General features: G+C 46.9%; 1 protein-coding gene across 1 annotated transcript in view; it reads right to left on the reverse strand.

The window, feature by feature from the left end:
* Window positions 1-114: 114 nt before the first annotated feature.
* LOC108578417 (Down syndrome cell adhesion molecule-like protein Dscam2) overlaps window positions 115-25,659 on the reverse strand; it is a 58,028-nt gene continuing 32,483 nt past the window's right edge. Inside the window, exons 8-29 of the mRNA XM_017941742.1 lie at window positions 24,501-24,937; window positions 24,169-24,425; window positions 23,767-24,079; window positions 21,208-21,501; window positions 8,568-8,687; window positions 8,317-8,490; window positions 7,945-8,241; window positions 7,525-7,886; window positions 7,062-7,433; window positions 6,806-6,992; window positions 6,304-6,591; window positions 5,966-6,235; window positions 5,655-5,886; window positions 5,410-5,586; window positions 5,162-5,328; window positions 4,888-5,070; window positions 4,125-4,292; window positions 2,472-2,662; window positions 2,043-2,400; window positions 1,627-1,684; window positions 1,110-1,115; window positions 115-338 (exon numbers count right to left, since the gene is read on the reverse strand). Coding sequence (XP_017797231.1) covers window positions 254-338; window positions 1,110-1,115; window positions 1,627-1,684; window positions 2,043-2,400; window positions 2,472-2,662; window positions 4,125-4,292; window positions 4,888-5,070; window positions 5,162-5,328; window positions 5,410-5,586; window positions 5,655-5,886; window positions 5,966-6,235; window positions 6,304-6,591; window positions 6,806-6,992; window positions 7,062-7,433; window positions 7,525-7,886; window positions 7,945-8,241; window positions 8,317-8,490; window positions 8,568-8,687; window positions 21,208-21,501; window positions 23,767-24,079; window positions 24,169-24,425; window positions 24,501-24,937 — 4,996 coding nt within the window. The 3' untranslated portion in view covers window positions 115-253. The remainder of the gene's footprint in view (window positions 339-1,109; window positions 1,116-1,626; window positions 1,685-2,042; window positions 2,401-2,471; window positions 2,663-4,124; window positions 4,293-4,887; window positions 5,071-5,161; window positions 5,329-5,409; window positions 5,587-5,654; window positions 5,887-5,965; window positions 6,236-6,303; window positions 6,592-6,805; window positions 6,993-7,061; window positions 7,434-7,524; window positions 7,887-7,944; window positions 8,242-8,316; window positions 8,491-8,567; window positions 8,688-21,207; window positions 21,502-23,766; window positions 24,080-24,168; window positions 24,426-24,500; window positions 24,938-25,659) is intronic.

Raw genomic sequence — 25,659 nt, forward strand, 5'->3', positions numbered from 1 at the left:
GAGGCAACATATCCGCGTCGATGTACGTGTACAATTACGAACGAGTGTTTGTGTGATACACCTGACGCGCGATCCAATTCTTACAGTTACTCGCGACGATGTAAATTTCTGCTGGTATTAATCGTTGCAAATTGAACCGACGACAGCACCGGGGGAAGAGTTCGCGTGCGCACTCGTTGTTCCGCTTCTCTCGACGAAGTCTTCGGCCGCTGCTGGCGAGAGAGACGGAAGACCACGGATGATGATTTACAGATTACACTGCCACAGTATCGTAGGGTGTGAGGAGTCCCCCGTGACTGCCGTGGCTGGTGCTGGTTTGCCGGCCGGGGGCTTCGTTTCTGTAACAGTGATAGGCAGATCTTTTAATCCACGCTCTCGTATGTCGTTCATCACCCGTCAGCAGCCAGCAACTTTCTAGCGAGTATCCAATGTTACAGATACTTTTGGCAAAACCAATTCGTCGATCAACTTCTATATGCAATCTAAAGGAGATCGAAATGAAACGAAAAAAAAGAAAGAAAAAGAATCTGCACGTGATGTCAGCGGCGCATGCACTAGCTGCAATCGCGAGTAATCACGATTAATTCGTATATATATATGTATATAGTTGCATTAAATCAGCTTACGACAATGAGAAATGATATTTGAATTAGCGATGATTATAATAAACAGGTAATACAATGTATATAATGTTAGTAGCACCAGCAGCAATGGCAACAGGATCTGTAGCAATGAGACAGGAGGCGACAGCCGTAGCGGGACGTCATCTAATTGATTAAAATTAGTGGTTAACTACGAGTACGTAAATATGTCACCGAAAAAATTCGCATGCAAAAAAACACATGTTGATTTAGTAAGCGGTATTTTATTGACCCAGGTAGAGATCTGATTGTCGTTGGTACGGAAGCGACGCTGTCGAAGCATTGACTGACCTATGTATATGATATAATTCTCGTGTGGCCACAATATATAAAACTAGCTAATAACAGAAGTTATAAACGCAACGCTCTAAAGCTTTCCAATAAAATCATCTCTAACGCGAGTATGGTCGTTACATGAATGCATCCTGCGGTTTAATTAATTAATTGATTATTGTCTAACGAACTTACGGCTTCCTGCGTAAAGAGTCATGAAACAAGAGAAAAGTCAGAGGTAACGTTAGACAGATTGTCAAAAGGATTATTTCAAATTTCATAGCGTAAACCACCGTGCACTCGATCGCCATTTAATCATTTTTTTTTTTTTTTTTTGCTTTCTTTCGCAACGCCCAGCAAAATCAAATAACAATACGAATCTACGAAAAGTATACCAATGATTCGTGTAAAAAATATGTGTAATATACGAGCAGCAGGTCTTAGCAAAAGGAAGACGAAGATAGTCGAGTAAACACGAACGACGTGTTCGTTCGGAGATAGCGAGAGTCGAAGCTACTGATAAGTGAAAAAAAAAGAGAAAAAAAAATGGAAAAAAGTTGGCCAATTTATAGTATCGAGAAACAGTCAATGACAGTTCTCGAGGCAAAGAAATCGCTCGAGACACAGCGGCATGAACGGTGACGTTCTTTGTTTATTTTTTTTTTTATCATATCCGTACACCGTTAACCAAACTCACTCGATCTCTACTGACCTCTCTATGAGTTTACGCATCTCCTCGGTGGTCATGCCGTCCTTGCCGCGAGCATTCACTGAAATAGAAAAACACACGGCACGATTGACACAACGGTAACACTACTACGACGACACGTAGCATGCAAATCTCGTGGAAGCTATAAAACGATTAGATACACAGACTCCGCAGCGAGTCCCCGGTTCATTCTTGTACACCGTGACTCACTCGGCATGCCTATATTCTCTACTGTATAAGAACGAGCAGCGATTAGGTGACCATGGAGTGAATAGACGAAACGAAATCATGTTCTCTATGAATCAACTCGAGCGAGAGGATTATAAATTGTTCGTCCCTTGACGAGTTGTCGCGGACGGATTCGTGTTTCGTAATTCATACTTTCGGCCCTCTACTCGATCACGGTTCTTTGTACTGACCGCCGTAGTTGCGGTTCACAAGCTGGTCGCGGTCACATTCTGCCTCGCTGATCTCGTTGCTCTCCTTGCTGTCGTTGAAGCTCGAGTTGTTCTGGTCGTGGTTCCTTGGTGGTGGTGGTGGTGGTTCGGGTGATCCAGAGACGGGAATATTGCGGGCTGATCCTACACTGCGACGTCCAACTGATCCGCGAGATCCATAATGATCGTAGGGAGCGCCGTATTGTCCGTATTGCGAGCCGTATTGATCTTCTTCGGGTGCACAGTTAGCTGGGTCGTCGTATTCGGGGGAGAAGACATTGTGAGTTCCGCTGCCGCCTCCTTGGGATGGTACTCTGGAATAGCGTCCGTTTTGTCGTGGCTGGGTGAAGAGATAGCGATTAGAAGGATGAAATTGCGATAGACGGTCGAAGAGAAGTGATCTCTCGATACCATAGATTGAGATCCAGAACGGCTGTGAGCAGAAGCATTGGTAGGATGTCCAACAGGTGGTCCCATAGTGCCAGAGTGTCCATTGCCAGGGTGAGGGAAGGTCTGGAATTGCATAGCCTTGCTGGGGTCCATTTCCTCGCGGAATCCAAGAAGGTGGAAGGTAGCGTACGGGCAAATCTCATCCTCCATGCCTGAAAGAAACGATTCTTCAGGGTAGACACTGCCGTTATAGACCTAGTAAACCTACTCTATTCATTGTACGAGATCATCTCGATCTTCATCGTAGACAATCCGTCTCAAGAGGTGTTGGTCTCATGCATTCCTAACTATGTCTAGCACTGTTGGGTACCTACGTATCGCATTCCTACGATTTCCTCTTCTCTCCTTCTTACTTATTCTCGAGAATTATTAGGAAAATTGCATGCAAGATAATCGTGCGAGTACGGATCAATCTTCGTCCATTCGATTCTCTAACCTCGTTGTCCTAAATAGAACAAATCCTTCCGTCTCGACGATTCACGAATTTCAAGAAGAATCGATTGGAAAAATTGGTCCGGTACTCTGTTATGAGAAAAGTGGGGCGAAAAAGAGAGGTGTGTCCTATGAGTGCGTCAAGTGTTGGTCTGTTTGCGAAAGAAAAGGGTACCAGAGCGCCGCAGGCATGCTTAGGTCGTGCAAACATCGACAGGGATGGCGGGAACCGTGTGTGGAGAACTGAGTATAGGACTTACGAACGAACGACCGACTGCAACCAGCCAGCAGCTGCACGGGTTAGTATTCGTGGTCTCGCGATAACAACGAAGGCGCTCAGTCAGGGCTCGACACGAAGGAGAACGAGCGCTTCGTTTTCGGGTCTTTTCTTTCCAAACTACGTTTTACCAACCTCTGTGAGAGAGAGCTTCGGTACTGCCCATACGTGGCGGTGCTGGACATCTTCGGTTTGGCGCGCAATGATTCAATTCCTCGTACATATGTCGCCTCGGATCCCACGTCGAATGGCTCCTTATCGAGCCTGTTCCACCTATCGAACATATACTACAAAGGTCGTACGACTGACTCACGCTTACCGATTTGTTCGGATTTGGCTCTATCTGCCATTTCGGGGTGGAGGACGATTTCTTTGACGATTCACGACAGGGTCATCAGGGTTGCGGATCGTTCAGACGAGCGTATCGACGCTTTGGTATTACGCGTTAGCAACGTGTTTAAGCGCAAATAATAAGGGAGGTGAAAAATAGAACCGTTCCCGTTCGGACATATACGATCTCGTATTTCGTATATGTATATATATATATAGAGAGAGAGAGAGAAAAAACATTTTAAAGCGTATGCAAACAATGAAACAACTGGCAGTTGACTGTAATATCAACGCGTGTTTTGTGAATAATGTGTGTTGCTTGGAGAGTGGCTGATTATTCGGTTATTCGCCGAAATATCCTTAGCATAATATAACGTGAGGGCTAAATATCGTGTTTACCTGTGCGATTCATATCGATCTGTGTGTAGTATGTGTGTGTGTGTGTGTGTGTGTGTTTGTTTGTGTCACGTAAGAAATGAAAAGATAAAACGGTAACACTATCGTGCCGATGCGACAACATCTAGACAATAATTGGAATTTAGCTAGAAATCATATTGTTGGCAGTTGTGGCTTACTTATCACTGTACCTCGCTTGATGCGATCGCAGGTGTTATAGTTGGAGCCAGGTACCGGGGGTAATTTACGGTTAGGTGGTGCGATATAGCCAAGTTCGTCGCGAAGATCGGGTCGTCGTTTGTCGAGAGTAGCTCCTCCAACGCCGGTTTGCTGATATACCACGTCGTCTAAAAATATCAACGATACAGATGTGAATCGAGGAACGAGCAATTTCAAGTATTCGATACTTGATTACACTGTTGGTCCACCGGCACCTACAACGGGATAACATGTGAGCAGAGGATTGTCCGAAAGTAGGGCGGCGAACTCGTGTGGATCGATCGTCGAAAGAATAATTTCTTGGAGAAACTTGGCGAATAAATTCAAAACGAACTTCAATCGATCGTTCATTTTGTGGGGGAGGGAAATTATTCTTCCGATAAATCTCCACCTTGTTTTCTTACTTAGCAAGTTAAAATAATAAAAAAAAATTTGTATACATTGTCCTTCGTAATATTTCTCGTCGGCTGATGAGATACCTCGCAGCCGTGTTTGTTCCGGACCTCGAGTTCTTCTGGACAGCGCGACGCAGATCACTACAATGCCTACAATAATCACAACAACCGTAGCTCCGACCGGCACCACCACGTTCACGTCGAGCCAGCTAGGTAACCAGGGGAAATAACGTCTGACGTCTGTGTTGTCGTTACCACCGTTGCGTACGGGCGGTGCGATCGTACCTGTTCGTCGGGGAGAAAGTAGAAAGAGAAAAGGATCAATTACCTTTATCGCTACCATGGCCCTTTCCTCTGAGAACGCAGATCACGATGACGGCAACGATTATAACGAGAATAGCTGCTACCACGGGTACGACCAGATTTAAGTTAGCCATGAAAATTTTCATCGGATCCTCGTCGTTGCCACCACCGTTCACGTCGGGCAGCTCGCGGGCCGGTGCAATGGTGCCTGGAACAAAAAATATGGCGACCATTCAATCCAGCCACCATTAGCACCGGCTACGAGTGTTGCCGTTGCCGTCACTTCTCCTCATACTCACCTCCAGTTACGGTCAGTGTCGCGAATTCGTACTCGGCTACAGCGAAACCAGCGTTATTGTGAGCAGTGACACGTAAGTGATACCAGGTAGCAGGGTCCAAGTCCATAACAGGGAAGTTTCCGCCGGGTTTCACATTGTTCGATACCTGATTCCATTCCTGTTGGTGCCTGAGACACATCGAACGATTTACGTAGAAATTTCCATTGGTTTCGAGGAATATACAGGTTTCGTTACGAGTCTTTTCTTACTTCTTCTTGTGTTCGACGACGAAATAGAGCATGGGGCAGCCACCGTCGGACCAGGCGCTCAAGTGAAGGGTGATACTCTTAGTGGAGACTTCGATGAATCTAGATGCGTCGGGAATGATCGGTTTGGAGCCCTTGGTGCGCGTGTTGAGCATGTCAGATGGATCGCCAGTTCCAATTCTGAGAATCGCGATAATTAAACTTCATTCTGTAGAAACCTTACGCGATCGAGGTGTGAATTAATTTACCCGTTGTAAGCAGTAACGTAGATCTGGTATCTAGAGCCACACCACAGATTCTCGAGAGTGTATTTCTGCGCGGTAGAGCTGATCTGAGCGGTTTCCCAATCTCCAAATTCCGGTTTGTAGTGAATAGTGTAGCCGTGGATGGGAGCATTGTCGTTGGCATGAGGTCTCAGTTTCAGTGTCAAAGAGTTGGTGGTAGTAGCAGTGAGGGTAACTTGCGGTGAGTGAGGAGGAGCTAGAAAGTACCGTTACGTCTCAATCTCTACGTTCTTCGATCTCGCCGAAACCCAATTAGCACAGCTGGTATCACTCACCGTGAACGATCAGTTGATGAGTAACGGTATCGTGGCCAAATGAGTTTTCAACGTAGCAAGAGTATTCTCCGGCATCGGTACGGTCGACTTCCTTGATGAACAGAGATCCTTCGGGTAATTGTCGTAATCTGTCGCTGGGCTGGAGAACGGCGCCTTGAACCTTCCAGATCACTTCAGGTGCAGGTACTCCGACAGCTAAGCAGGGCAGTTTGACGTCTTCCTTGTAGGTAGCAGTGAACGTGTCGTCGAAGGATGCGATCTTTGCCGGTACTGAAAGGTTTCACGCATGTAGACGCCGTGAAAATTCGGTAAAATATAAACACCGCGAATTAGAGTACCTCGAGCGCTAGGTGCCAAAGCTACGATCTTAGAAGCCTCTCCCTCGCCGATGTTGGTGCTAGCAGTTACCCAAAAGTCGTATCTATGTTGATTATCCAGTCCGGAAGCCTCGTGAGTTAATTGATTGGGTGGTACTTTCTGGCTAGTTGGTTCCTCTGCGTTGTCAGCCTTGGTGTAGACGGTGTACTGGGTGATGACTCCGTTGGGTTGGCTTGGTGGGCGCCAGGAGACGAGGATGGATTCACCGGACATGACGAGAGCCTTAATCGCAATGGGAGCTTCAGGGGCTGTGAAAAATATAAAGTTCCAAGTGTATTCTCGTTCCATTTGTTCCAAGTGTATTCTCAACAAGCGACACTTACCATCTAACGAGGATGGATTCACCGGACATGACGAGAGCCTTAATCGCAATGGGAGCTTCAGGGGCTGTGAAAAATATAACGTTCCAAGTGTATTCTCGTTCCATTTGTTCCAAGTGTATTCTCAACAAGCGACACTTACCATCTTGTTCAGTTTGACAGTGGATAGGTGCAGACTTAACTCCATCGCCGCCAGAGGTGAAAGCCAGAACTTGCATGCTGTAGTTAGTGTATTTCTTCAGTCCGTGTAAAATGGTCTCGCTGGAAGATGTGATCTTGGTATCCTTGGTGTTCTCATCGTACCAGGTGTCAGAGGGTCCGTAAATAACCTGAATAAAAAGGATAATAAGTAATCTTCAGAACTTCATGCTTCGTCGAGAGTAAGAGTCTTTGTCAACCTTGTATCCAGTGATAACTCCGTTGGCAGCGCTAAGAGGTGGCGACATCCATGAAACTCTGATTGTCTGAGAAGTAAGAGTGGTGCAGGTGGTATCGTGAGGTGGTTGTTCAGGTACTCCTTCGGCAGTGTGCTGTCTACGTTCTTCGCTCATTGGTCCCGATCCAACTTTGTTGAAAGCTTGAACAACGACGCTGTATTGGGTGTAGATCTTCAGGTTCATGATTTGCAAGTGGTGTTCCTTTCCGTCTTCCTTCAAAAAGTCTACGGTCTCGAACATGTAAGGCTTGTCGGATGAGGAGAGTCTGTAGCCAACGTAGTATCCAAGGATCTCGCCGTTCCAGTCTTCGCGCGGGGGTGGTTTCCATGTTACCTGATCAAATCAAATCCGAATTGCACTCGAATCGCGACACCTCTAACACCCAACGTTCTAAAAACCGAAAATTGCTAACGAAAAGCGATACCTTGAGAGTGTGCTGGTTAAGAGCGTCAACGCGAACAGAGGTTGGTGGGCCGCTGGGTGCTTCTTCGGCAGTGATGATGGTAACAGTGTCAGATGGATCAGATGCGCCAATTTCATTCTCAGCAACGATTCTCAGGTGATAAGTGGTGGCAGGTCTCAGGTTGTAAACTCCAGCTACGTTCTGTTGGGATCCAGGTACCAGTACTCTATCGATGTCAGTTTCCCACGAGCCTTTGCTGATCTTGTATTCAATGACATAACGTTTCATGGGGCTGTTTCCGTCGTAAGGTGCTGCCCAGGAGAGTTGAACTGATCTTCCAGATTTGTCTAATACCTTCAAGCTGTATGGAACTTCAGGAACCTCTGTAAAGAGAATGTCGTCGATTATTGTGAAGAGAAGATCGAGAAGATCGATCTATACCTTGTACGATCATGTTGATGCTGGTATCGTCGCTTCCAAAGGCATTGGTGGCTACGCAGGTGAACAATGCAGAATCTCCTCTCTGTGTTCTCTTGATGCTCAGGTCAGACAGTACTCCGTTAGCCAAGATTTCCTCGCGAATGGTGTATCTAGAATCGCTCTTCGGGTCCAGTCTCTTGTTGTTCATGTTCCACAAAATGCCAATTGGTTTCTCGCCCTGAGCCTCGCATTGCAGTACAGCCGGTTCTCCACGTCGTGCAGTTTGGTTCTTCAGTTTGATCTCAAAGTGGGGAGGAGCTAATTGATCGAAACGAAATATTCAAGTTATCGTTGAAATTCTACGAGGAAGAAAACTGATGTCGAATAACTCACCCTGAACAGAGATGAAGATAACAGCCGAAAGTCCTGCGCCAATTCCGTTCACAGCCTCGCAAAGGTAATAGCCTTCGTTGGTCTTTTGAATGTTATTGATCGACAAGGTTCCATCTTCAACGCTGATGTCTGGGTTGTTCAGTTTCAAGTCGGTGTAATCGCCCGGTGTATCTCCTGCAGAAAAATCGAAATTAAACGGACGATTTAAGAAGAAGAATCGACTTGTGTGTCGGTGAAGATTTATTACTTACCAGCAGCCTTCTTCCATGTGACCTGGGGCTTGGGGAAACCGTCAGCTTTGCATTCAACGCGCGCGTCAGAGCCTTGAGCGAATGCCTTATCGGTAGGTTCCAGAATCCAGCGTGGTGGTACTGTTACAGAACAACAAGGTTATTCAAAATGCTCTCCCGGCGCATCCACCAATCTGCAGTTCATCCGGGAGTCAGTCGCATCGTGATCACCAGTTTCCGCAGTTTCTCAATACACATGTATCCTTTCAGAACTGCTTATACTTTGCACATTTCGATCGAACGTTTCTTCGTTACTAAAAAAAAGATCGCTCAAAGAAATAAAGGAACTGGAGATCACGACGATCAGTTTCGTGGCATGCTGAACGAAACGCGACTCGCCCCCGCAACTGCGACGAACACTGCGAGAAATTAGGCATGCGGGAGTTCGAGATGATTATGCGGGTGACTACTGCACGAAACAGAAAGAAGGTCAACAGGCAGATAGAGAAGAGCGCGGTTGCGGCTCAGAAGGAGCTCACAGCGTGTGCATGCAAAGTGAAACGCTATAGTTACTATGATACTCGAGCACGGTTCATCATGCTGCACCGCTTCAGAAAATCCGTCTACTACGTGTTCGTTGTCTAAGGATTGAAATGAAGTGACATGCGTGTTAAAGAAGAGATTATCTCTATATATCGGCTACTATCACTACTATATGCATGTACAAAACATGAACGAGGTGAGACGTGTGGTGAGAGAGAGAGAGAGATAGAGAGAGGCAAGGGCTGAGGTGTGGCAATAGGTTAGAAAACAGGTGTTTTTCACAAGGTTTGAAAAGGTGAATTATGGGGTTGTAAAAGGGTGATCGCTCAGGTTTGATTGGATGGTCGGTCGGTCATCTTGGAACAAGGACACGTTGTAGCGCGACGGGGGTGTACGGTGAGGTAATTAATAATTGAGAATCGACACTCGAAATGTGATCACGAAACGAGACACAGCTCGATCTGTTTGTATAGGGCCTATATAAGAGAATCTCGCTAAATGATCGCGATCATCCACCGATATCGATGTTTGGCTAGAATTCGATGATGGTGATCGAGATAAAGCACGTGGAGTATGTATTTGAACGCGACGAGTAGACGAGAATCGATAGATATATATATATACATATATAGTTGGTGTTTGTGAATCCTATTGATCATGTGCCTGGATCGTTGTTGTCGCGACGCTAAAAACAACAGTGGAAAGCCAACGAAAAGTGTCGTCGAAGACAAATTAGCGACGATGAGCATGACAACGAGACAGGATAATCAAACGAGGCGAAATACTTAGCCACAAATACGGTGCGGGTGAAGCTCAACCAATTTGCTGGGGGGGAAGAGATAACGTAAGAGCGTCTGGGCATGAGCGTGTTCTACTCGGCTGAAAAAACAAGAGGCGGGACCAGAATATAAAGGTAGAATAGAAAACGTAGAAGGAAAATGGAAATAATAATTAGAAAGTCATATATAAATACATAATTATTAGAATTACAGAGAGAAAGAGATAAGTAGTAAAAAAGAATCACAGAAATAGAGAGAGAGAGAGAGAGTAGGAACGGCGCGCAATAGTGTCGTCCCCGGTGACGAAAGCAAACGCGCTTTATAATACACAACGCGTGGAAAACTCTTCCGCTGAGGAAAACTGAAATCCAGAAAGCTTCGCCAAGAGAAGGAAACACGACAGCTTCGGCAACGACGAAGATGCATCAAATAACTCAAAGCCTGCAATCAAGATACTCTCACGGGCGTGTCCGCGTGGCGATATTCTTTTTTTTTTTTGCCTTTTTAACAACGTGTTTTTTTTTTTTTTTTTTTTTTTTTTGGTTCATTCCGTATATATTATTCCAATCATCGTTCAAAATCATTAGTATGTATATAAGGTCATTCAATGCTCCCATTAGTCTGGCCCCTAACCGTGAACTCGCAACGTGGCCTCGTGCATCGCCTTGCCGGACGGATTGCTGGCGATACACGTGTAACGTCCAGCGTGCTCCGGTGTAACCGGCTCGATCAGCATGATCGATGTCCGTGGGCCGAGTTTCCCGACGCTGTATCCCATGAATTGCGACAGAGGCTCGTCCTCGTGGATCCAGGTAATATCGATCGGAGTGTCACCCACCAGCACCATGCACGCCAATTGGGCGGCCTGCCCCGCATAGATCGGCTGATCCCCAAAATCGAACGGATTGATCCGTGGCAAGACTGGAATGATAGTCTCGAGCTGTAATCTAGATCCACGAACCCACTGATCCACGTTTCTTCAGTGATCCCGTTTATTTTTTTTTTTTTTTTTTTTTTTTTTTTTTTTTTTTTTTTTTTTTTTTTTTTTTTTTTTTTTTTTTTTTTTTTTTTTTTTTTTTTTTTTTTTTTTTTTTTTTTTTTTTTTTTTTTTTGTTCCACGAGCAAGTGGAAACTTGGCCCAATGTCTCGTGGTCATATTCATCATCGACTTTCATTGGTTTCCGTTGCATTCTTTTCTTTATTTTTTCATTCACCTGTCAGATCCGCGAGAGAGACTCGCACGATTCTTATCTTTCATACGATCTCTCGGTAGTCCTCCTCCATTCAAAACATAATACTCCGTGTCGAAAACCTACTTTTTCTTTTTCACGATCGTTATGGAAAGTAGTAACTCTCTAACGCTGCGGCGAAACTTTTCGTTTCTCTCCCTGTGTATGTAATGTGAATTCGTCGTTTTCTTTCTGCTAATTGAAATTCGAAGAAAGACGAAGAGAGAGAGAGAGAGAGAGAGAGAGAGTGAGAGAAGGATCGAGATAAAGTGAGACGAATAGAGAAGAAGCATGAGAGAGAGAATCACTGTGTGTTCGATAAACGTATGTGTACGAGTGGTAAGGAGAAAACGAAACAGAGAGAAAGAGCGGAAAAAAAAAGGTAGAGTATTGGACCTGGGGATGAAGAGTGGAGGGAGGGGAAGAAGCTCGTCCTGAACTACGGACAAATTACCTTTGATCATGGTAGCCCAAGGATAACGAGAGTGGGGACTGTGGTCCAAAAGCTACAGCTCGGCCGAGCGACCTACCTAAACGATGATGCTTCGGAAACAAACGATATATGCGGGAAGATAATTATATGTAATGGAAAGAAAGAGAAAATATGGACAGTCGAGCAAAATGCAGACTTTCCAAATAACATATTCAAATATATGTATAATACGCTATTAAACAACAATCAACAGCAGACAAAACGGTTAAATAGAGACGATGTGTGTGTAATATGTGTTTCGTTCTCTTCTCAATAAATGTTACGTCTACTACTTGGAGCTACCAGTTCACGACAAGAGCGGATTAATCAATATCGTGTCGATCAACATTTTCTGCCGATCACCAATTAAAACGTAAAAACGCAACAACGGTAATAATAACACGTAATAACGCATAACAGAACGATGCGTTTCAAAATGGCTCTACACGTCATAAATATATAATATAAATTGGACACAACATCATGCCTGTTTGCGTTCTTTCTTTTTCCAAACTTTCCCGACAATACACCACTCTTCTGCTCTGTATTCGTATCTTTTTTTTTTTTTTTTTCATTTTTTTGTTCGGATTAATTTTGTTAATTCTGCTTGAATACCGTGATTAAACGTGCGTGGATGATCTCGTTCTCTGTACCGTTCACTTTGAGATGGGCGCTGTGCCTAGCACGACCGGCTGGATTATCGGCGACGCAAGCATACTCCCCGGCGTGCTCTCCCCTGACAGCGGGTATCGTCAGAGCGGACACTCTATTCCCCAACGCGGTGATACCCACTCCTTCGCCTACTTCTAAATGGCGTCCCTCGAACAACCACTTGAGCGAAATCGGCGTGTCCCCCTTCACGACCGCGCAATGGACGATTATCAGATCGCCGGAGTTGGCCTCGTCGAACGAGAACGGCTGCAGATGCGGAGCGACTGCCGAGAGATAGAGACAGACAGACAAGATCTCTAGAGTCAGGCACACAGAGAGATATACACAGAGAGAGAGAGAGAGAGAGAGAGGAGAGGCAGGAGAAAATAGACGTTTAACGTTTCTCGCCAGAACTTATGTACTTAAGACCACGCGATCCACAACAAACTCTCTTCTTGTTCAAGTTACACGCGAAATTCGTTTTGCCCCCGCTCGGTTGTTCGGTTGAAACAAAAGGTGCCATTGCGAAATAAAATATAAGAGAAAAAACAAAGAAGGGTGGATTTTGTCGTAAACGTTACTCAAGCAAGTGAAAATGCTGCTACAGGAAATAGAGATAAAGGAGATTCAACTAGAATATATCTGAAACGGAGACAAGACAAAATATATAAGGTACATGACGTTCGAATCAGACTGATCGATATTTCTTTTTAAATTTAAGCACCGTTGACAATCAGATCGTCCGAGAGCTCGTGCCTTCCGGCAAGGTTTTCCGCGATACACGTGTACGTTCCAGCGTGCATCGCCTGGACGGATCCTATGCTGAGTATGGCGCCCCGTCCGCCGAGATCCACGATTGAGATTCCAGAGTGCGGCGAGATCGCATGACCGTTTAAGGTCCAGCGAAGCTTCAAGGGCTGATCGCCCTCGACCACGGCGCACGGTACCGTTACTACTTGACCGGAGTTAAGCGGTTTCTCGCCGAACTTGAACGGCAATAATTTCGGAATTACTGGAAAAAGAGAGAAAAACTAGAGAACTGAAACGAAGAAAAATTTCTCTCCGCCTCGACGGTGTGTCATCTCTCTCTCTTTTTCACATTTCACCAATTCGATTTCCCTCGGTTTTCTTTTCTTTCTTTTGCACCGCCTGATTCCCACGGCTGATCCACTCGCGGTTCAACGAAACCAGAAGCAACGAAAAGGGGATACGGATAACACCGTGAACTGAAATAGCAAAATAAAATGGAGAAAAAGAAGCGGATCGAAAAGAAAATGAAAGAACGGACCGAGTGATAATGACGAAGATGGAAGAAAGTCGAGAGGGGAATAGGTCAGGTTAGTCGTTGTGCAGAATGCAGAGGTTAGGAATTGTTGTGTCCAAGTTTCGTCGACAAACGTGTACCGTTGACGTCCAATTTGGCGGAGTGCGAGGTCGATCCAGCTGCATTGGAGGCAACGCAGGTGTACTCCCCGGCATGTCTCGCAGCTACAGACTCAATGGTCAATTGTTTGACACGTTTGCCAGAGCTAGACAGGATCACGTCCATTCGATCGGATCTGATCGGCTGACTATCGAAGGTCCAGCTGATCTCCAGAGGAGAGTCGCCCTTGGTCACCACGCACTGTACGGAGACTAAGTCTCCGGCGTTCACTGGTTCGTCGCCAAAGGACATTGGTGAAATCTGCGGAGAGACTATCGAACGAACAACTACATAGAGACTGCGTCGAGTGGAAGAATAATTGGAAGATCACGTGGATCCGACGAGAAACGAGAAGTGATCGATCGACGGTGAAAATAAAATACAAAGGGAACCAAGACAATGGACGGTGGTCTCACGCGTAATTGACGTAAGGGGTTGGGAATCGACTTTGGGAAAGTTTCAATGGGAGATCGTGCGAAATGTCTTAATGGTATAATTGCGTAGTACCGTTCACGGCTAACACTGAGGAACGGCTGACGGATCCCACCAAGTTGCTCGCGACGCAAGTGTATTCGCCTGCATGGTGCGCGTTCACGGAGTCGATGATCAGGAGTGAAGCCTTTTTTCCACTTTTCGTGATAGTTACATCTGGATGGGAGCTACGCGTAATTGCTTCCCCATTTAAACTCCACCGTATCTCGATCGGTGGGTCTCCCTTCAAGATGCTACATACTGTCGAAATTTGTTCGCCCCAATTGGCCGGTTCTTCGCTCACGGAAAATGGCGCGATCTGTGGAGCGACTAGAAACAACATTCGATGTCTATTTCAATGATTCCCGACTCGAGGTAGCAATTCCTGTCAGCCTGTAAGTCCATATTAGAAAAAGTGAGGGAAATGTAGGAACGAGAAGAGGAGCGACAAAAGAATCTTAGGAAAAACCTCGAGGGATGATATGAAACGAGAAGGGGGTTTTGCTGTGTGTAATCAGGAGAAAGGAGATAGTCTCGAAGTTTTCACGGACGCGTGCTAGTGAAAGGGAATGATAGCAGTTTCGTTCGTATCTATCGCATGACACAGCTCACGGAGCCGACTCGTGCATTTCTGTACCGTTTACGGCCAAAGTAGACGAATAGCTTGTCGCTCCAGCTGCATTGGAAACTGTGCAAGTATATTCTCCGGAATGTCTGGCGCTCACTGCATCGATGCTCATAAGACTGGCCCTTTTTCCGCTGCTAGTTATCGTGATATCTCCGTGATTCTCCTTGGTAATAGGCTCTCCGTTTAACGCCCACGATACTTCGATAGGCAGGTCACCTTTTACAATGGTGCAGACTGCCGAAACTGCTTCTCCCCAATTCGCGGGTTCGTCGCTGATCGTGAACGGCGCGATCTGCGGCGCGACTGAAAACGTTTCACGCAAGATCGATGAGTATGCGACGAGAATGCCACAATCATCCTCGTTAACCTAATTAAGAGCCACGAGAACAGATCATCCTACTGTCGTCGAATCGATCGAACGTCCCGTAGTTACTTCAACCGTTCGCTTCGGATCGCGAATATTCTTCCTCACCGTGTACACACGACGATATATGAGACAGGACAGGTATGAATAGCAAGCAGTGAATACAGGTGGATAGGAGGAGGGACGAAGAAAAGAGAAAGAAAAGAAGGAAGGAGGTCCCAGCTTTCCCGACGTCTAAAACGAAAGAAAGTCTGAACAGACACGTGCGCCTATCTACACATATGCGTGCGGTACTACCGTTCACGGCTAACGTTGCCATGTGGCTCGAGGCTCCAGCTTTATTCGACGCGGTGCAAGTGTACTCTCCCGCATGTCTGGCGGCCACGGCATCGATCGCCAACACGCTTAACCGCTTGCTCTTGGTGATCGTGTACTGATCGGTAGTGTCGGGATCGATCGGCACGCTGTTGAACGCCCAGGATATATCCATCGGGAAGTCTCCCTTCAGAATCGAGCAGGTCGCCGAGATCGCCTCGCCCGAGTTCATCGGCTCGTCGCCGAACGTGAACGGAAAGATCTGCGGTGCAACTGGGAAACGATTCACGAAATCGGTTCAACACGTTGACTGCCGTCAGAAATTCGTTCTCAGATTGAGATCCTTCGTTACCTTCATTTTCCACTGTACTAGCAAAAATGATTAAGTTCACCTGTCCAATTGGTCAACTTTTAATTTCACCGTACAACGCGACAGTCAACGTGTTACTAGAAAAGCATCTTTCGTCATGTCGCCGCTGTTTCAGTATCCCTCGTTCCTACTCCGTACGGGAAAACACAGGCGTTTCAAGGGAACAGGTGTTACGTCGAACGGATGAAAGGATCTTCGAAATAAACGTGACAAATGCAGTGTGATACAAGGATTATTCAGATCATTAGGCGAGATACTTTTGTGTGCAAAGACTCTTTGTTTGACGTGCAAAAAGCGTGCGTTTTTTCTTCAGATAGGTACCGTTCACGGCCAGCGTCGTCGAGTGGCTGACGCTTCTGGCTCGGTTCGTCGCGACGCACGTATATTCGCCCGCGTGTCTCGCCGCCACGGACTCGATGCTCAGTGCGTTCATATGCTTATTGATCTTCGTGATAGTAATGTCCGGATCGTTGAAACCTATCGTCCTACCGTTAAACTTCCACACGATCTCTACCGGAGAATCGCCTTTCATTATTGTACACGTTGCCGAGACCATGTCGCCCGAGTTAGCCGGTCCATCACTGATCGAGAATGGCCCTATATGCGGCGCAACTACAAGGACATCGAAATTTCGTTTAGCATTCATGGTTGCACGGTACGTTGATTAATCGCTGTCGATCCTGTCCCAGCCGCGTCACGACCCCGTAAAATGCCTCCTGTGTCCCTCGTTGCGGAAAGCAATAAACCGAGGAAAGGTCTCGATAGCCAATCGCGTCGCAAACCCATCTCTAAATTATCAAACGCTGCAGCAGGGACACGGGAGACTTTTCATGGGGTAAAACCTTCGCCTGAAATACTTTTTCACATATACAGGGTGATGCACGTACAGCGCGACAATTGAATATCATCGAAAATATCGGTGATAAGAAAGTTAAAAGAAAAATTGAAGTATTTTAGGGGGGGGGGGGGCACACTTGTTCCGACGTGTTTCAAGTTTTTCAACGACTTTTTCGTCAATTTTCAACGAAACAATGTCAGACAGCCTCTAATGAAGAATCCCTAAACAAACCTATCTGGTATTCATCGAACCTCCTCTCCTCTTCGACACTGCAGGATCGAAGGAAACGTGAAGGATGATGGAGTGTGTCATGTACATGCACGAAACGAAAAAGATAAAGAACAGAGACTAGAGGGGGGAACGAGAGAGAATACGGTAAAGCACGTTATACCGTTCACTGCTAGAGATGCGGTATAACTCCTTCCACCAGCTGCGTTGCTGACAGAGCACGTGTACTCTCCCGCGTGTCTCCCTGTCACCGCATCGATGGTCAGCAGACTGACGCGTTTGCTGGTGTTTACTATCGATATGTCGTAATGATTACGAGTGATCGGCTCGCCGTTTAAGGCCCACTCGATTTGGATCGGGGCGTCCCCTTTCAGCACTGTGCACGTTGCGGTAACGGTGACCCCCCAATTCGCTGGTCCCTCTCCAATCACGAATGGCACGATTTCCGGTGCAACTGCGGCCACAGGAGAACAGCAGAGATGCTTAACTCTCTGTACGTGATGTGAGAATGAAAGTAAAGAACGAAACGACCCTTTTTTCTGCGAACGCAGACTGTGAAAATCGTGGTGTTCGCCTAATTCCACATGGACGACGATCTTTTCCCTTGGAGAAAGGGCAATTGAAGGAACCAGGAGGAGGAGATGATCGATCGTGGAGATGAGAATGGGAAAGCAGATTTGTCCAGTACCGCGCATGCATCGAGAAAATAAAAGAAATCGAGAGGGGTAAGGAAGACGTATTGTACCATTCACGGCCAAAGTCGCGGTGAAACTCGTTCCACCGGCGGCGTTGCTGGCCATGCAGGTATATTCCCCGGCGTGATTCGCCGTCACGGCGTCAATCGTTAACAAACTGACGCGTTTGCTGGTCGCGATCGATATATCGGGGTAATCGTGAGAGATCGGTTCACCGTTCAGCGCCCATTCGATCTGAATCGGTGAATCACCCTTCAGCATGGTGCAGGTTGCGGTGACCGTTACTCCCCAGTTTGCTGGTTTCTCACTGATCACGAACGGAGCTATCTCGGGGGCAACTACCAGGAACAAACAATCCTTAATTGGTCTAATTGTATCGTTTTTTTTTTTCTCCCTCTATCGAATACCAACATAGACACGATTGCACGTTCATAACCATCGCTGAATACTCGAAGACTATTTAGAATGAGATTCCAAGCCTCGAGACCACCGACGCCGACTGGAGGCAATGAGGAAAACAGTGATCAGAGAGTTAGAGAAGGAGTACAAAAGTGGGAAGATGTCGGAGAGATGTCTCAGATTAGAGGAATTGTACCATTGACAGCCAGGATGGCCGAATGACTGGTCGCTCCAGCTCTGTTGGACGCGGTACACGTGTAATCTCCCGCGTGTCTCGCGGCAACCGACTCGATGCTGAGGATGCTATTCTTTCGCGTGGTCGCCAGAATGTTAACGTCTGAACGATCACGGCTGATCGGTTCGCCGTTTAGTGCCCATGTGATCTCGATGGGTAGGTCGCCCTTGAGGATGGCGCACACCACGGAAATCGACTCGCCCCAGTTCACTGGTTCCTCGGTGATTGTGAACGGAGCAATCTGCGGTGAGACTGTAACCGAACACTTTTGCCAATGTTTTTCTGTTCGTCGTGAGAAAATCACTCGTGAGAGTTAAACCCGAAAACACCCTTTTGCGATTGATCACCTCGAAGTAAGTACCTATGTAACACGAGATACATAACGGAAGCTGTGTATACGTGGGAGATTACGATGAACGAGAGGATTGTAAAAAAGAGGATGAAATTGAAGGTGATCTAAATGTTTGTTCTCGGTGTCTGTCTACATGGGTTAGGTACCATTCACTGTCAGCTCCGCCGAATAGCTGGTGGCGCCTGCTGCATTCGCGGCCACGCAGGTATAAGTTCCCGCGTGACTAGGACTGGCCGAGTCTATGGAGAGCAGGCTGTTCCTTTTCGTGGTAGTCACGGATATCCGATGACTCTCGTCGATAGGCATACTGTTCAACGCCCAGCTGATCTCGAGCGGGGAATCCCCGTTGACCACGGTGCAGACAGCCGATACGGAATCGCCCCAATTCACGGCTCTGTCCGCCATTTCGAACGGGGCAATGCGCGGCGATACTGTCGACGTGATAACAACGCTAGATGGATAGATACAGTTCGAACGTGTCGAATATTTCCGAAAAAAAAAAAAGGAAGAAAAAAACCCGGACAAGGATCGTGATAGAGAGATCTGATGTTCTTCTACGATACACAGCTAGGGAAAGTAGGATATCTGTTGAGAAACCTCAAGTTCTCCCGATAATTTACCTCCACCCTCAGTTGCACTTATCCCCGATTGTTTTCTTTGTTCGTTGTTTGTTCGAAATATGGCTGACCAACCACCCAATCAAAGTTCACCTAGAAAAATTCGTTCAAGGCTAGCGAAAAGCGTACCGTTCACAGACAGAACCGAAGTGTGCGTAGCGGATCCGGCTGCGTTGGTCGCGGTGCACGAGTACTCGCCCGCGTGTCTTGCGGCTACCGAGTCTATCGTCAGGGTGCTGATCCGTTTACTACTTCTGGTCACGACGATGTCCGGAATGTCGTAACTGTGGTCACTTGACACGCGTCCGACATCGATAGGCCGACCGTTCAGCGACCACACGATCCTCACCGGCAGATCACCTTTGATCACGGCGCACTGAACGGTCGCCATCTCTCCGGCATTGGCTGCCTCGTCACCGAACGAGAACGGTCTCACTTGCGGCGCGACTGCAAGTTCCAAGACAGCTTTTTTTTTCTCGAATCACGCGTGGGAGCTTCCGGAGAGGCGTTTCTGTTTTTTTTTTCTCTTTTTTCTTTGTCGCAGCTCGAGAAACCGATATCGCGGATCGCGAACGACGCGCGCTGGAGCTGTCTTACACGTTTTATCGGTTGAAGAAACGACGGAGCGTAGAGTATTCAAAATGGTTACCAGAGGGATTCGAATAGTGTAGAGGATAATGTGGCGTGGAGAAAATACAGGAAACAACTGTAAAAAAAGCAATACGGAGTAAAGTGTGAGACACAGGCCATCGCGCGATGCTTGGAAAATGCCGCGACGTGTAAATGTACTGTGTCGTCCATTATCTGCCGTCGTCTCTGGCGATAATCTTACCATGTGATTTCTACCGCGAGGATCGATATTAATATGTACAAGCGATCGATGATCGGCACGACGACGACGACAGTGGCCATCTGATAAACATGATTACGCTATCAAAGGTTACTGCGGGAAACAAAAATTTACCAGAGAGAGCGATTGAGAGAAAAGAAAAAAACGCGCCGACCGAGTTTGTCGAAGAAAAGGAGAAAAAAAGTGTTCGCGAAGAATCAATTGGCAATTTCGACTTTTTTCATAAGTCGCCAAGTCGGAGAGAAGTGAGGCGTAGTTTTAGAATGAAACGGCCCATATTCGCGGCAAACTTTTATTCCGCTCAACTTCGATCGATACTCTTTTTTCCCCTCGAGTGGTCGGCGCGCTCTTTAACAGCCATTGAACCATCGCAAAAGTTAATGAAAAAAAAAAACAAACAAGAAGATTCGTATAGTCGAAGGGGATACCGTTGACCGAGAGTACGACGGCGTGACTGTCTGATCCGGCGGCATTAGAAGCGATGCACTTGTATCTTCCAGCATGCCTCGCCGCTACACTGTCGATGCTCAAGAAGCTGACCCTCCTATTAGTAATGATATTAACATCCGGTCTGGTAGTGTCTATCGGGGTGTCGTCGAACGTCCACGTCAAATTCACCGGGAAGTCGCCTTTGACAATCGTGCACGAGACCGAGAGCATCTCGCCGGAGTTGAGCGGATCGTCGCCGAAAGAGAACTGGAGGATCTGTGGCGCGACTGCGTGAGCGAGTGGATCGAGAGAGAAAAGTTATCGCCACATCCGATACGAACTTTTCGCGTCACCCTGACAGTGAGAGGCTCCGCTCGCAGCCGTGTACATTCGATGGAAGAAATCAAATTCCACGTTCAATTTAAACGCCATATTTCTTCCACCGACTGTACTCACAGATCCGAGCGTCGATTGTACGAGAGGATATTACCTGAGGGTTCGATCTTCGAAAGGAGATAAGGATCGTTAAGGAGAAGCTAATGATCCATCAGAAAGCGACGTACGGATTTGAAGTAATGATTCGAGGGAAATGGAAGAAGAAACATGTGCATGGAAGGAAAAGAAGATGACATATGGATAGTTAATGAACTTGCAACGGTGGATGGTAGTAATGATCGTTAAGGCGGAGACAGCAGAAGAGACACGTGAGAATAACAGTGGAAGAACATAAATTATATGGAGTCACGTGCTAGTAGGGAGTCGTACGCAAGTACCGTTTACGGTCAGCTGAGCGGAGTGCGTCGTGGCGCCGGCACGATTCGACGCGGAACAGGTATATTCCCCTGCATGCCCGGCCGCGACCGACTCGATAGTCAGCACGCTGTTTTTCTTGTTTGTGCTTGCTATAATGACGTCGGATCTATGGTAACTGCTGATCGGAGTCCCGTTAAACGCCCAAGATATCTCGAGAGGCTGATCGCCTTTGGTCACGGAGCAAGTCACGGAGATCAATTCGCCCCAGCCGGCAGGCTCGTCTCCGAAACTAAAGGCCAATATTTGCGGAGCGACTGGAAACAACGACTAAATCTGTTGATTCACGTAACGACGATCGCTTCGATTGCTACCATCAATCCTGTGTACTCTCTAACCACGACTGAAAGGTTGGTATGGCAGTGAAGATAACGGCTAACACGCAACAGGGACCCGTTTCAGGAATTGCGAATTAGAGGGAGGAGGAAGAGGAGAACAGTCCTGTGACGATCGTAAGCGGAGATTGCAAAGAAGGGGCGAGAAAGATAAGTAGGGGAAGGGGTTGAAGATGGAAATCGTACCGTTCACCGTTAAAGTAGCCGATCGACTGACGGAACTGGCTAGATTCGATGCAGAGCAAGCGTACTCTCCGGCGTGCCTCGCAGAGACACCGTCGATGCTAAGGGTGCTCAGATGTTTGTTGATTCTCGTGATAGTGATACTAGCGTCTCTGGACGTGTCGATCGGCACACCGTTAAACGCCCACGATATGTCCATGGGCATGTCGCCCTTCAAGATCGAGCAAGGTACGGACACGGATTCTCCCGAGTTGGCCACCTCGGCATTGAAAGCGATCGGCAGAAGCTGCGGGCCAACTGAAGTCGTTGTTGTACAATTAGAACACACGTACAGTCTCGTTGCATACTCCTCACGGTCCTTTTCACATTTCAACGACGTTGTTTAAACAGCGTTCAGAAAGATCTCTCGAAAGGAATACAGTGTACAAGTGGAATATATCGTTTCGGTAAGGGGGTTTTCTCGATGATATCAGGCAGGATGTTGTCAGGCTGGGATACGACAAGGTTTAGTTTTGTTACTACGGTGCTGTTTGCCAGGATTGTGCATAAGTAAATGAACGGGAAATGAATGAAACGAGAGAAAAATGCACGAAAAAAAAAAGAAAGAAACGTTATTTATATATCTGTTTATAGGAACGGATAATAGTCCCGAACCATTTACGGTGAGTGTAGTCGAGTAGGACGCGGTTCCAGCCGCGTTTTCAGCGGTGCAAACGTACTCCCCCGCGTGTCTCGCGGTGATGACTGAGATCATGAGCATGCTAACGCGATCCGCGACCTTCTTCGCTAGTACGCCGGAGGAACCGCCCATCTCTTCTCCGGGATAGCTCCAACGTATGTTCAAAGGCAGGTCACCGGTCGGTACGATACACTGCAGGTTTTCGAATTCCCCGGCGTTCATTGGCAGCTTCGTGAACGAGAACTGCTGTACTGTAGGCGGCACTGAGGGTGGAGGATCGATGTATGGACGTGTGTGTGATGACAGGTCGCGAGCATTTATGTACGTGGACGTGTATGTAACGGTGTCGTACATCGCGTGTTACACAGACGTGATAACGTGTCGATGGGCTGGCTGTCGTTTCTCGATTGATGTGTTTTCAATTAAAAAAATTTGTCTACCCGAAAAAAGGAGATAAAAAAACGTGTAGGATATGGCGAAAAAAGGAGAGAAAAACAAGAGTTTAATCGATACAACCAACCCATTGGCTGTTAATACGATATTCAGAGACACGGTATTGTACTCCTTGGAGCAGCGGTTGCTACGAGTGGTGGACGCGCGAAGAGAGAACAATTCTGACAAAAATGCACCAGATTTCTTACGGTCGATTGTCGGCCACCGCCATACCAACTTCCAACATTCCAACGAAACCGCTCGTGCCTCTTATCCGAGACGTTTCTTTTTATCCATTCTACCACGACAAGTGTTCGTGAGATCTTGCAACGGGGGTCGTCGTCCGTGTGCGTGTCCGCGTCCGTGTCCGTTTCCGATTCAATCGCGGATTCACCCGGTCTTTCTTTTCCTCTTTACCACGATTTTTCGTCAATTTTTTTGATTCCGGTATTCGCGACTCTCGATTTGTACATTTTTTCGTCGAGACACTCGACTGGACGCAATTACGCCCTATTGACACCGTCGAACGGTGTCGTAATTCACTGAAAGAGGCGTTATTAGAGCTGTGAGACGACTTCGAACGGTATCGCGTAACGTTCGTCGGAATCGTCCGACACCTGGATACCTGGAAAGAATGTTTTACGCAGGATTCGGTTCGCCTATTGCGCGCGTTAATTCGACACAAATTTTCATGACAGAAAAATGAATTCTTCGATTGGCCACGTATGCAATGTCGTTTGAAAAGCGCTTAAAAAAATTTTTACGAAGATTGTAATTCAAAAATCACGAATTTATCCAATTCTCGATTATTCCATCTGATCGATTACACGCGATTAACCGAGTTCGCGACACGTAGATTCCGTAATAATAGGTAAAAGGAGCATCGAACTTACCCATAACTTGAACTTCCAGTGTTCCTCTAGCGCTGTATCCTTGGGCGTTGCGTGCGACGCAAGTGTAAGTAGCCTGATCGCTCATCCTCTCGACGTTTTCGATGATAAGAGTGCCATTGGGGAAGACCTTCTGTTTTCTGTTGATCGGTAAAACCCTGGTGTCTCGTTCCCAAACAATGCTCTCGATCGGATATCCGGCGACAGGGCAGGTCACGCGAAGTGTTTCACCAGCAACGATAGCTTTTTTGTCCATATGACGGATGAATGGCAGACCGTAGACATTGAGACGAGCTGAGTGTTCCGCAGATCCAACCTGTAATCACCGGATCATTTTCTCAATTATTCTCCTCCCCTCACGCTGTCCGTTATTCCTCCAAAAAGAAGAAAAGAGGTGCTGCTTGCCTTTGAAGCAGCAATGCATTTGTAGAGTCCACCGTCGTTTGTATGAATGCTGGAGATGTTCAGATGAGAAACCACGTCGCCGTTCACAGTCACGTACTGTCCTACTTGAAGCCTCTCAGTGTTGGATAACCGTTTGCCATCGAGTTCCCAGGTGATTTCAGGAGTCGGGTTTCCACTGGCGACACACTTTAGGAACATGCTGGGTCCAGGCTGAAGAGTCTCCTCTGAGAAAGCTTGACGGATCTGAGGGGGTTCGACTGTGGATATAGAAATATATTCGATTAAAATCACCTCTACAAAACTATGAACGTTCTCCAGAAAAGAAAACTTACATCGGCCACCAAGTTTGAGTTCGGCGGTAGCTTGAGCGCTTTCCTGGTCGTTTCTAACGAAGCATTGGTACATTCCCTTGTCCTCTTTCTTCACACTTTCGATTCTGAGCACGGGTTCTTCCAGTCCAAGTGGTTTGCCATCCTTCAACCAGGAGATAGTCTTGATTGGGTTTCCTCGGACGATGCAAGTGAAGGTAGCGGGCCTGCCAAAGTCGATGGTCTGTGTGCTAGGCTCGATTTCAGCGGCCAACGGTGCAGTGACAGTCAGAACGGTTTCCACGCTTTCACCACCGACGGAGTTGTTCACGATGCAGAGATACTTGCCGGAATCTTCGACGCGAGCCTCACGGATGATCAGTGTTCCGCTAACCTGACGTACGCGTTCGTTAAGTTGGACCGGTTGCCGTCTAGAGGAGCCTTCGATGAACTTGTACCATCTGAAACGATAGGACGAGAGGGGGATTGTTTGGCGACTCGGCTGTCGGATCGATTTTCATTGAAAAATTAACCGAGACCGTGGTGGGTGTGAAATGAAGCCAATAGAAACGTCTTTTCTCGTTGAAGGTTGATTACGATGGTGTTCGATCGACGGTTCGAGAGAAACGCGATCTGGAAAGATAGTTGGCGAAGGATGACGATCGAGACACGATGTTTCTGTTCACTTCACTTCACGCTACATTTTTCTCTATTTTCTTTTTTTTTCTTTTTTATTCATTTCCATGTTTTTCTATACGTATAGGCAGGGCTTTGGGCGTCTCTGGGCGCGGGCTTCTGTCTCTACTGCAGGCTCATTAGCGCGTGTCTCGCATACGAGTATGCAAACTTAATTAAAAAAACGAGAGAGCTTGAACGCAGCCGGGAGCGTGATAGCGGTCGTAAAAGCAGAGCAGAACAGGGAAACGGAGGGATGTACGAAGGCTGGCAGCTTGGTACGACGACTTAAATACGGCTCGAGAAACAAAAAGGTGTGCAAAAGAGAAGCGAACTTTTTTTTTCGTAACCCGTATGCATATAAATGTGTATATACATAAATATATGCACAAACAGACACATACAGGCGACGCGTAGACCACTGAGCCGAGACGTAGAGCGTAAGATATACCTAAGGGAGAAAGTGAGAAGGCGATCGTCGGTGAAAAACGTGACAGCGACGCGACAC

This window comes from Habropoda laboriosa, unplaced genomic scaffold (genome assembly GCF_001263275.1).
Source record: "Habropoda laboriosa isolate 0110345459 unplaced genomic scaffold, ASM126327v1 scaffold5, whole genome shotgun sequence".
Taxonomy (NCBI): Eukaryota; Metazoa; Arthropoda; class Insecta; order Hymenoptera; family Apidae; genus Habropoda; species Habropoda laboriosa.